At 44.4% G+C, this 13,051-nt stretch overlaps 1 protein-coding gene across 1 annotated transcript in view; it reads left to right on the forward strand.

The window, feature by feature from the left end:
- DNAH2 (dynein axonemal heavy chain 2) overlaps positions 1 to 13,051 on the forward strand; it is a 149,350-nt gene that overhangs the window by 3,864 nt on the left and 132,435 nt on the right. Inside the window, exon 2 of the mRNA XM_056114802.1 lies at positions 12,361 to 12,531. Coding sequence (XP_055970777.1) covers positions 12,361 to 12,531 — 171 coding nt within the window. The remainder of the gene's footprint in view (positions 1 to 12,360; positions 12,532 to 13,051) is intronic.

A 13,051-nucleotide genomic window follows, 5' to 3' on the forward strand; every position in this document is an offset into this window, starting at 1 on the left:
AAGGGAGCTGCTTCTGCTGCTGCTTTTTTTTGGGGGGGGGGACACGCGGCAATACTCAGGGATTACTCCTGGCTTTGTACTCAGGAATTACTCCTGGTGGTTCTTGGGGGACAGTATGGGATGCTGGGAGTCCTACCGGCTCTTGCTTTGGCCCCTGACTTTGCTAGTTGCTTGCATTAAGCCTTTATTGTACCACTCAGTTGGAGGTAAGGGCTAGATTAAAAAAAATTTTTTTGGTGTTTTTTGCTTTTGTTTTTGTTTTGGGGCCATGCCCAGTGGTGCTCAGGGGTTCTGCACTTAGGAATCACTCCTGGCAGTGTGCAGGGGATTCTGGAGATCAAATCCTGTTTGGCTGCATGCAAATCAGGTGCCCTGCTATACTGTCTCTGGCCTCTAAGTTCTTTTTATTGTGTGATGTGGAGCTTTCTAGCTGACATGAAACAGGATAGAGGTTCAGAGATCTGAGATTCAAGGCAACTCTGAAAGGAACATCAATCACTATAACCTTTGGACTTGAGGAAGGGCTGACTTCCTCCCAGAGACAGTGACCTGTCTGGAACCCCCTGGAAACAGTGGTTACCTGATAGGGTCAAACTGTGTCCCCATTAGATTATATGTTAAAATCCTGATGCCCACTGTACTGGGAGGTGGAGCAGTGGGGAGGTGTTTAAAAATTGAGGGTTTGGGGCTGGAGCAATAGCACAGTGGGTAGGGTGTTTGCCTGACCCGGTTCGATTCCCAGCATCCCATATGGTCCCCTGAGCACTGCCAGGGGTAATTCCTGAGTGCAGAGCCAGGAGGAGTTACCCCTGTGCATTGCCGGGTGTGACCCAAAAAGAAAAAGAAAAAGAAAGAAAATCTAAAAAAAAACCTGAGGGTGAAACTCCAGTACAACAGGAGTGATAATATAGCAGGTTGGGCTTTTGCCTCTCATGTGGCTGATCTGGTTTCATCCTCGGCACCTCAGATCATCTCCCAAGCCCTACCAAGAAGGGTCTTTGAGTCCAGAACCAAGAATAAGCCCTGAGCACCCCTGGGTGTGGCTCAAAAAACAAACAAAAAAAAAAAAAGAAAGGGAACCCAGCAACTTGGGATGTGGTCCACGTGTGAAGCCCCAGGATCAGCCCACATGCACAGCCCAGCATGGCAGCAATTGAGAAGGTTGGGGAGATGACTCAGAGGTCTGGAACCCCACCTTCAGTCCCCAGAATCCCATGGTTTCTCAAGCCCCACTGGGATTATTTCTCTGAGCAGAGAGTTTCTGCTGGGTGTGGCCCCAGAATAAAAAACAAACCAGGGCCTGAGCATAGTACAGCAGGTGGGACATTTATCTTGTGTGGCTGACCCAGTACCCATACTAGAGGGCTTTCTTCTGATTGTGCCGGCACCTGATCTTGGAATTCACACTCAAAACAATGAGAAATATGTTTTTGTTGTCTCTAAGTCACCTACTTAGCATTGAGTGAGGCTAAGGTAAAAGTTTGTGGGTTGGAGGGCAAACACCTTTGAAGTGTTTTGATATCCTTTGACCCTATAAATGTCTCTCAACTTCTTTTAAGAAAAGATGCTCATAATAAGCTCATAATCTTATATACATTTTGTGATCTCTAAGAACAAAAAGTTCCCCCCGCCACAAAGTTTGGCATCCAAACTTACTTGGTGGTAAAACCTAAGTTACACTCACATGAAGGTATTTATAGACTTTTTGAGCAATTCAGCATATTTTTATTGCAGAATACTTCTAATATGAAAAGTTTGTGGAATGCTGTGTTAGTGCTCACTGAGGGCTGGGTGGGAGGTATTACATACCATATATTATAATTCTACATGTTTTGGGCCACATCCAGCCGTACTCAGGGCTTACTCCTAGCTCTGTGCTCAGGGATCATTTATGGCAGGGCTCAGGGCTTACATATGGTGCCAGGGATTACAAGGCAAATATTTTACCCACTGTACTATCTCTCTAATTCTATATTATAATTCTAAATTATAAATTAAACTTGACCCCAAGGGTTTAGGGTAAGAAATTGTAGGCGCAGTGCAAAACAGGAAAAGTCTTGGGGAATGATATAATGAATGTTCATGTATAGTCTCTGTTTGATTCGAGGTAAGAATAAATGGTGCTGGTGATATGGGAACCTCTGCATTTGCCTCACAGCAAGTCCTTCTTTTTCTGCAACAATCAGTGCTATTTTGTGTTAGGGTTCTCATTCTCAAGCTTGTTTTTTTGGTTTATTGTTTGGGCTACACCTAGCAGTACTCAGGGGACCAAATGGGATGCTGGGCTTGGACCAGGGTTGACTGCATGCAAGGAAAGTACCCTACTTACTATACAATTTCCCTACCTCCCACTTGTGAAAAATTTTTACTTTATGTATCCATGAACATTATATACATGTATGACATGGCATGGTTTAGACGTTACATAAATTGTATAGAAGATAACACCAGTTGACTTTTTTTGGGTTGTTGTTTGCGTATTTGTTTGTTTGTTTTTGTCCCACACCTGGTGGTCTAAGGGCTTACTCTTTTCTCTGTGCACAGGAATTACTCCTGACGTGCTTGGGGGGACCATATGGGATACCATTGATCCAAACCAGGTTGACTTCATGCAAGGCAAAACACCCTACCCACTGTGCTATTGCTCTGGCCCCATGTTGTTTCCTTTTTTTGCTCTTTGGGTCACACCTGGTGATGCACAGGGGATACTCCTGGCTCACGCACTCAGGAATTACTCCTGGCGGTGCTCAGGGACCATATGGGATGCTGGGAATCAAACTTGGGTCGGCCGCGTGCAAGGCAAATGCGCTACCCACTGTGATGTCACTCCAATTCCAAACCCCAGTTATCTTAAGTTGGCACCTAGAAGCAGAATTTCTGTATCAAATGGTGACTCTTACCCACCTGACTGCTGTACTGTTTATTGTGGTGCTCCCTGGGAGTCACACACTTGATTGCAGTGCTCACTCATTTAGTTGTGATACTTGCAAGTACTTGGCTGGAGAGCATCAGAGATCCCAACCACACTGCTACTGTGCCAGGTACCACAAATCACAAATTGCTGGGGCGATAGCACAGCAGGTAGGTGCTTGCCTTGTACGGGACTGAAACCTGGTTCGATCAGGTCATCATCCCATATAGTCTCCAAGTCCTATTAGAAGTGATTCCTGTGCACAGACCCAGGAGTAAGCCCTGAGTACTATAAGGCATGGCCCCAAAACTAAAATCAGACAAAAACCCCAAAAGCAGTCTAAAAACCACAGATAGTGGTGCCATTGGGTGTCACTTACTTTGTGGGGGGGGCGGTGAGAGGGCATGAATTCAGGTCTCAGAGTTTGTTGTTATTGTGCTACCTCCAGGCCCCTGTGTATAACTGTTTAGGAAATATCTTTATTTTTAAAATTTTATTCTCCACAGAGGTAGTGTTGAAGATATCGGAAGTAGAGAAAGAAGAATTTCAGGAGCCTGAGGTGGATGTAGTAAGTTTGGGTCATCTCTGAGACAAATATTCTTCCCGAATAACTGGGGGATCAAAGGATTAGTTGTAGAATTGAGTATTATCTGCCACTTTCTCCTGCTTACTCTCTGCTGGGAGCCTCTCTGCCACAGAAACAGTTGCTTGAACAAAGGACAAAGTCCTCCTTAAGTTGGTTCCTAGAAGCAGCCCTCCAGCCCTTCAAGGGAGGAGGGCCTGACTGATGACCAGGTCATTGTGTCATTTTCTTGTCTCCCTACCTTGGGTTAAAGAACAAACTTTATCAGGGATGTACAAGAATGGGATATAGGAGAACATCTGAACAAGTTGAATGACCCTGAACAACATCTGAACAACCTGTCCTAACAGACTCTAATTTCTAAGTGGGCCTGCCTGCCTGCTCGCCTTCCTCCCTCCCTCCCTCTCTCCCACTCTCCCTTTCTTCCTTCTCCCACTCTCCTCTTCCTTGCCCCCTCTCCTCCCCTCGCCTCTCCTCCCGTCCCTTTATAAAGGAATTTATAGAAGTCATGTCAGTATGTCAGTACTTTTTACAAATTTAGAAATTGGCATTAAATGATCCCTAACCTTTACTTACAAGTTGTATCAATGTTTAGTCATGCCCATTGATACCTGGGCTAGAGGAATACATAATAGAAACTAGGATTTAGGGAGATGTGCAGCAGGTTGGGCACTTGCCTTGTACACATCTGACCTGGGTTCAATCCCTGTTACCCTATAGGCCCCCAGGATCCTCAGGGATCCTCCAGGAGTGATCCCTGAGATCAGAGCCAGGAGTAAGCCTGAGCACTGATGGGTGTGGCCCCAAATCAAAACAAAACAGAAGAAATAGAAAGCTTTGAAATGTCTTTTTTTCTTTTTTAAAATTAAGAAAAAAATAACAGTGATTATTGAAAAAATTGGAAGGTTCAGAAAAGAACAAAGAAAGGAAGGTCATAGGGGCTGTAGAAATAGTCCAGTGGGTAAGGCACTTACCTTGCATGCAGTGACCCATGTTGGATCCCTGGCATCCTATATGGTCCTCTGGGCACCTCCAGGAATGATTCCTCAATGCAGAATAAGGAGTTACCTCTGAGCATCACCAGGTGTGACCCAGAAACCAAAGGAAAGAAAAAAAAAGAAAAGGAAAGTCATAGCATTACTGTTTAAATATCCAGTGTTAATATATTGATATGTTTGGGTCAAAGAGATAGTTATGTTAGGGTGCTTGCCTTAACATAGCTAAGGTGTGGCTGCATCTGTGACTTTCTAATCCTGATAATATATATGGTCTCCCAAGTACTACCAGGTGTTGCCCCTGAACTCTGTGTGCCCCTCCAGAAAAAAGTTTCATGAACTCCAAAACTTTGGTATGTAATTTTTATCTGTATGTTTTTTCATTTATTTGTTTATATTTTAATTTTTGGGCCTCACCCAGCACTACTCAGGGCTTACTCTTGGCAGGGATCAGAGAACCATAGTGTTGCAGAGGATTGAACCAAGGTTGAATGTGTGGAAGACAAGTGCCCTAACCATTGTACTCTTGCTCTGGCCCTGAGTTTTCTCTTTTAAATACAATTCTATCTATGTCATATATTAAAATTTTCATTAATCCTTCTGGTAAAACATCTATCATTATTCCTATTATTTATATCACTGTATCACTGTCATCCCGTTGTTCATCGATATACTCGAGCGGGTGTCAGTAACGTCTCCATTCGTCCCAGCCCTGAGACTCTCCTTACTTGTCTACCAGACTCTCTCACTTGTCTTTCCAATGCCGTCATGTTGGAGGCTCTTTCAGGGTCAGGGGAATGAGACCTGTTATTGTTACTGTTTTTGGCAAATCGAATATGCCCCAGGTAGCTTAGCAGGCTCTGCCGTGTGGGATTATTTATATATTTGTTTTTATTTTTGGTTCAAAACCTGGTGATGCTCAGACATTACTCCTGGCTATGCACTCAGAAATTATTCCTGGTGGTGCCTGGGGGACCATATAATTGCTGGGAATTGGGCAAAACCTTACCTCTTCTACTATGTCTCCAGCCCTCCGATTATTTATACTTTCACAAGCACCATTTAAAAAGAGTGTAAAAAAAAGAGTGTATATGTTGGATTATGTATTTGTACTATTGTTAAATATTAACTCTTACACATTTTGTTATTCTAAATATTTTACTCTCATGGGCTGGAGCGATAGCACAGCAGGTAAGGCGTTTGCCTTGCACATGGCAGCCATAGCCGACAAGGGTTCGATTCCTCCGCCCCTCTCAGAGAGCCCAGCAAGCTACTGAGAGTATCACGTCTGCACGACAAAGCCTGGCAAGCTACCTGTGACATATTCAATGTGCCAAAAACAGTAACAACAAATCTCATAATTTGTTGTGAGATGTTTATAGGTGCCCGCTCAAGCAAATCGATGAACAATGGGAGGACAGTGCTACAGTGCTACTCTCATAGTAATTCTTTAATGAATATTAAGGTAAAGGTAAAGGCCCTCCCGTTGATCGTCGATTTGCTCGAGCGGGCCCAGTAACGTCTCCATTGGAGACTTTGTTGTTACTGTGTCTGGCATATCGAATACTCTCGGTAGGGAGCGATAGCACAGCGGGTAGGGCGTTCGCCTTACAAGCGGCCAACATGGCCGACCCGAGTTCGATTCCTCCGCCCCTCTCGGAGAGCCCGGCAAGCTACCGAGAGTATTCGATATGCCAGACACAGTAACAACAAAGTCTCCAATGGAGACGTTACTGGGCCCGCTCGAGCAAATGAATATTATATTTAAAGTAATCCTTTAATGAGTATTATCAATATCTAAAATGCTATGTAATTTCCTTAGATTATTCTTGTACGTGGAGTTACTAAATCAAGTATTTCTTTTTGAGTTCCTTTCTTTCACTGCTGTTATGATGACCAGAGTTCAGGTCAGTTATGATGCTTACACACTGTTTATGGAGTCTGCTAGGGTGGGTGCATCTGGTTGTGGTGCTCAGATCCTCGCCAGGAGTCTGACACTTCAGTTGTGGTGCTGGTACATCTGTGGTTATGGTATTACTTATGAACCTGCCTGTCTTGTATTGGGGATCGCACACTGTTGTTGCTTTGGGATTCCCAGACAGCTTCTGGGACCATGCCTGGTACATGCTGCTGGAACTGGGTACTGCACTTGCAGCCTCACGATTCAAAGGCAGGTACTATTGCCACTACATCTTCCCTAGAGCTCCCTGAATCAAAGATTTTTGAATCAGGGACTGGAGTAATAGGTACAGAGGGTAGGGCATTTGCCTTACACGTGGTCTACCTGGGTTTGATCCCTGGTACCACATATGGTCACCTGAACCTTCCTGGAATGGTCATCTGAGCTCTGGGGTAGGAGTAATGCCGGGTGTAGCCCCAAAACTAAAACAAAAACAACAAAAGACTTGAATTATGGCCAAGGAGACCACTCAGTGGCTAAGCATATACCTGCTATGTATGGGGGCTCTCAATTTGATTCCTCTACTGTATTACCTCTCCTCACCCCTCCCCACCCCAGCATCATCACCCTTTGTGGCCCCAGCACCCACAGGCACTGCACTGTTAGGCCTGAGCATGAATACTCAGACCTGAGAATATTCAAGAGTGGTCTCTGGCTCCCTCCCTTCCCTTTAAATGAAAAAACATTACTGAGGACTGGAGAGATAGTACAGTGGATAGGGTGTTTGCCTTGCATGTGACAAACCTGGGTTCATCTCCTAGCATCACGTATAGTACCCGAAGCACTACCAGGAGGAGTCCCTAAGCATCACTGGGTATGGCCCAAGACCACCCTCCCCACCTCCAAAAAAAAGATTTCTTTTGGGGGGACCATATTTGGCTGTGCTCAGGGTTTACTCCTAATTCTGAGCTCAGGGATACTCCTGGTGGGCTCAGGGGAGCATATGCAGTGCCAGTGATGACACCTGGGTATTCTGCATGCAAGGTAAACTCTTTGCTTGGTATTTTATCACTCTAGTCTCCAAACATTTTTTTAATCTCTCGCCTCTTCTCTTCGCTGGAGGCGGTGTGGCTGCACTGTCTGAGGGGGCTCACACACTTGGTTGCAGTGTTTTCCAAGCATTGTACACTATCCCTTTGAACTACCTCCCTGGCACCTACAATTCTTTTTTTTTTTTTTTTTTTTTTTTTTGGTTCTGGGGCTGTACTCTGTGGCATATTTGATGTGCCAAAAACAGTAACAACAAGTCTCATAATGGAGACGTTACTGGTGCCCACTCAAGCAAAACGATGAACAATGGGAGAAGAGTGCTACAGTGCTACAGGGCCAGACCCAGTTGTGCTCAGGGGTTATTCCTAACTCTATGCTCAAGTATTAGTCCTGACAGGAGAGAATCTAGGGGTTAAGGTGCTTGTCTTGAGTGTGGCCAACCCTGGTTTGACCCCAGCACTGCATTTGGTCTCCCAAACTCTGATCACAGCTGGGTGTGGTCCAAGCCTCCTCACCTTCCTCCCCCAATGTATCATTCCTGGTGATGTTGGAATTTAAACAGGGGTTGACTGCATATCACCTTTTATTATTTCATGAGACCCCATCCAGTCTATTAAGACAAAAAACAAAACACACCTGCCCCCCAAAAACCCAGGCAGGCAAAAACCTCCAGAACTCAATCGCTGCCATGCTCATAGCTGATCTCCACAGGCTCTGTGAGACTCAGCCATGAGTGAATCTGCTGAAAAAATGCAGAACTTATGACTGAAACCTCCAGACTGCCCGGAGTCAGGAATAGGTGATCTCCCTCCATCTTCATTGCACTTCTGGTAGTTGGCAGTCACACCTATGAACTGCCTCTGTCACCATTTAAGCTCATTAACGGCTATGATCCAGAGACTCACAAATAAACCTAGGAAAAGAAAAAGAGCAACACATGCAGAGATGCCTCTAGACTCAACAGTCACCATCCAATTAAAAATTGTTGCTGTATCACCCTATTTAAAAAACTTAGATCTTCTGGAGAGCGCAGCCATATTTGCGGCCACACAATATCTCATACTCTATACAAGGGCTTAATGGCTCCAGGGTGATGAAACTTTCCTCTAAGGAAATTTTTTTGGATCATCTTTAGTGGCTGGAGTGATAGCACAGCAGTAGGACGTTTGCCTTGCACACAGCCAACATGGCCGACCCGAGTTCGATTCCTCTGCCCCTCTCGGAGAGCCCAGCAAGCTACCGAGAGTATCTTGCCCGCACGAGATATGCCAAACACATATATATGCCAAACACAGTAACAACAAAGTCTCCAATGGAGACGTTACTGGGCCCGCTCGAGCAAATCAGTGATCAATGGGAGGGCCTTTACCTTTACCTTTACCATCTTTAGTGGATTATTCATAACAGGCAAATCAAAGTAAATTATTATGTTCTGCTTTGGGGGCAGGCTTTTGGGATCCGTGTAGAATAATTAGAAATATGGTGGGATTGCTGTTGGAATAGTGAATGTAATCAATTATTGTGAACAACTTTATAAAAGTAAAATTGAAAACCTAAAAGAAAAATTTTAAGTATATATATATATATATATATTTTTAAAAATTACTGTGAGATACAGTTACAAAGCTTTCATGTTTGAATTTCATACAATGATAGAACACCCATCCCTCCACCAATGCACATTTTCCACCACCAATGTGCCCAGTATTCCCCCATCCAACCCTCCCCCTGCCTCTATGGCAGACAATTTCCCCCATACTGTCTCTCAACTTTTGGGCATTATGGTTTGCAATACTGAGAGGGTATCACGTTTGGTCCTTTATCTACTTTCAGCACACATCTCCAATCCTGAATGATCCCTCCAACCATCAATGATTTAGTGATATCTTCTTTATTCAAGCTGCCTTCTCCCCCAGCTCATGAGGAAGTCTAAAGTCTACCAACCATGGAACAATATCCTGGCCCTGTCTCTACTGTCCTTGAGTGTCAGTCTCATATTATGTTATTTATATTCCACAAATGAGTGCAGTCATTCTGTGTCTGTCCTTCTCTTTCTGGCTCATTTCATTTAGTATGATACTCTCCATGACCATCCACTTAAAAGCAAATTTCATGATTTCATCTTTTCTAACAGCTATAAGCAAAATCTTCCAGTAGCTAGACAGTTGCGCCCACCAACTGCTGTGTAATCCCACCAATGGCCAAGATCCAGAGACTATAAAACCAAGCTCCTGGAAGCGCGTAGCCACAACGGCTGGCCGCGCGACCTTTCATTGTCTAGTTTTCGCTCTCAGAACCCAGCGGGCTACCGAAAGTATCCTTCCTGCATATATGCCTGACTGGGAACACCTGTAAAGGTGATTAGAGGTTGCCCCAAAAGCCTCCATCCATCTCAGAGAGCCTGGCAAGCTACTGAAAGTATCCTGCCCACATGGCAGAGCCTGGCAAGCTACCTGTGGCATACTCAATATGCCAAAAACAGTAACGGTGATGGTCCTCATTCCCCTGACCTGAAAGAGCCCCCAGTATGCCATCAGGCTACACTCGCATGTGTCAGGGATGAATGGAGATGTTACTGGTGTCCGCTCGAGCAAATTGATGAACAAAAGGAGGACAGTGACACAGTGATACAGTGATAAGCAAATTTCATGACTTCATCTTGCCTAACAGCTGCATAGTATTCCATTGTGTAGATGTACCAAAGTTTCTTTAACCAGTCATCTGCTCTTGCACATGGATTGTTTCCAGATTCTGGCTATTGTGAACAGTGCTGCAATGAACATACAGGTGCACATGTCGTTTCTACTGTGTTTTTTTGCACCCTCGGGGTGTATTCCCAGAATTAGTATTATGGGGTCATATGGAAGCACAGTTTCTAGTTTTTTAAGGAATGTCCATATTGTTTTCCAAAAAGCCTGGACCAGTTGACATTCCCTACATCCCTGCCAGTACCGGTTGTTCTTGTTCTTTTTGATGTGTGCCAGTCTTCGTGGTGTGAGAGGATATCTCATTGTTGTTTGATTTGCATCTCCCTGATGATTAGTGATGTAGAGCATTTTTTCATGTGCCTTTTGGCCATTTGTATTTCTTTTTTGAGGAAGCTTCTGTTCATTTCTTTCCCCATTTTTTGATGGGGTTGGAGGTTTTTTTCTTATGTCTTGTATATCTTGGATATTAATCCCTTATCAGATGAGTATTGGGTAAGTTCTTTCTCATTCTGTGGGCTCTCTCTGTATTTTGGTCACTGTTTCCTTTGAGGTGCAGAAGCTTCTTATTTTAATGTAGTCCCATTTTTTTTTATGTCTGTTTCCACTTGCTTGGTCTGTGGTATTTCATCCTTAAAGATGCATTTAGTTTCAGTGTCATGGAGGATTCTACCTATATTTTCCTCCAGGTACCTTATGAATTCAGGTCTGACATCGAGGTCTTTGATCACTTTGATCTTACTTTTGTGCCTGGCATTAGACAGAGTCAGAGTTCATTTTTTTTGCAGGTAGCTGTCCAGTTTTCCCAGCACCACTTATTGAAGAGGCTCTCCTTGTTCCACTTCACATTTCTTGGCCCTTTATCAAAGATTAAGTGATAATATATTTGAGAGTCTGTGACAGAATATTTACCTCTGTTCCATTGGTCTTTGAGTCTGTTTCTAATCCAGTACCATGCTGTTTTAATAACTACTGCTTTGTAATACAGTTTGAAGTTGGGGAAGGTGATGAAGGTGATGCCACCCATCTTTTTCCCAAGGATTGCTTTAGCTATTCATGTGAGTTTATTGTTCCATATGAATTTCAGGAGTGTTTTATCTGTTTCTTTGAAGAATGTCATGAGTATCCTTATAGGGACTGCATTAAATCAGTATAGTGCTTTGGGGATGGCCACAAGCTACCCTGGCATCAGAAAGGGACAAGCTAAGTGCCATAAGTATAATAAGTTAAGAGCATGGTCATGGAATAAACTCTATCATGACCCAAAAAGAAGTAACTGAATATGGACCCTGCTGGGATTAGGGAAGACTAACCTGGCCTGAGGACTAGAGTCTGGGATATATGGCGAGATTTCCCCAGGAAGAGCCAACCTTTAAGCTTAATATATCTCTTAGTACGTTTATACAGAAAGACTGGAAATATTAGTAAGAAGTAAATTTACTATAATTGTTTAAATGGATTACTAGCTGAGGAAAGGAGAAAGCAATGCACCCTAGATGGAATCCCACCCTTGAGTGGATCTCCTAATCTAGAGTGCTGAACCTTCAGATGAGATTTTGTCCTTGAGTTAATCTAGAACTTCCCCTGAAAGAGGGGCTTTACATTTGTTTGTTGTTATGACAATGTTCAACCCCACCTCTGTGTATCCCCATCCTTCACGATTTCTATATAACTATGCTGTTAATGATGGAGGGGGTGGAGAGATCTAACTATGCTAGGGAAGGAATAACTACACTCTACGAGAGAAGCAGGAGAATGAATCTGTAAGAGAGGAGAAGAGAGAAATAAATGGTCCCTGATTATGCACGTGTCCCGCGCGCCCACACTTTTTGAATTTACAGCACAGAAGCTCCTTATGGAATTTCCTTATTCCATTCTGCCCATTCCCCACGGTAAGCTGCCCTATTTGATACCCATGCAGCCCCACATAGGGCACGACTTCACTGGCCTGTTTAGAGACTTGTGAACCTTGCCTGGGAGCACCCCCAATAAACCTGCTTTGGTTTTTCTTTCCTCACAGCCTCTGTCTCTTTACCTCTTGAATCTTTCAGTCCTGTTTCATCAAAAGGGTTTCATTCAGCTCTCCCTCAGCAATCCCTTCTTTGATCTTGGCCTAACTCTTCGCATCTCCCACGTCTTCACCTGAGATCATGGAAGGGAAAGGACTCATCGGAAGCACTGTCACTGTTTTGACTTTGATTTCTCTGATTTCGTAGAAGCCCCTTTTCCGGTCCCGAGCTGTGCTGACAGGACTGGCAGATGCCACTTGGACAGAGGAGTATGATGCCATTCTGGACCAGTTTGCCCAGGACCCTTCAGAGTCTATCCTCACCTTCTACGTTGATCCTTGCATGGGGCTGAAGTTAAGTCTGGGCATGCCTGTACAGGTAGGTACTGGCTTTTCCTGGCTCCGTGGTGGACTTCTGGGGGAAGGGAGTTAAACAAGGTTTCACAGAGTTCTATCATCCTCACATCGTATACCTTGTGCACTCCCTCTGGCCTTAAAGTTTCTACTGAATTTTGGCAAAACAGACGAACAAAAACAACGAATGAGAAAAAGGCGTTTAAAATCTGTGGAAGATGATTAGACTATTCAGTTATTAGAATTGGGAAACAATTGCTGGGGAGCAATTGAAGTGGAAAGCAGGTGAACTTGAGAGTGCTTCCACCTCCCTGACTGACCCACTGTGGCCACCAGCACTCAGGAAATGCCTGGCTCGGGTCAGGACTAATTAAGTCTGCTGTTGATGTCCGTGGACCCCATGGGTGGCTTATGTGAAGTGGGGAGGAGAGAGACTTTCTCCCCATCTGCCTCTGCCACTCCAAGACCCAGCTCGGAAGACTAGGACTGAGAGTCTGCGATGAGCCCTTGCTCAGCATTGGTCAGAGCCTCGCCAGCCCCGCCAG

This window comes from Sorex fumeus, unplaced genomic scaffold, assembly GCF_029834395.1.
Source record: "Sorex fumeus unplaced genomic scaffold, SorFum_2.1 ptg000028l, whole genome shotgun sequence".
In the NCBI taxonomy this organism is placed as follows: Eukaryota; Metazoa; Chordata; class Mammalia; order Eulipotyphla; family Soricidae; genus Sorex; species Sorex fumeus.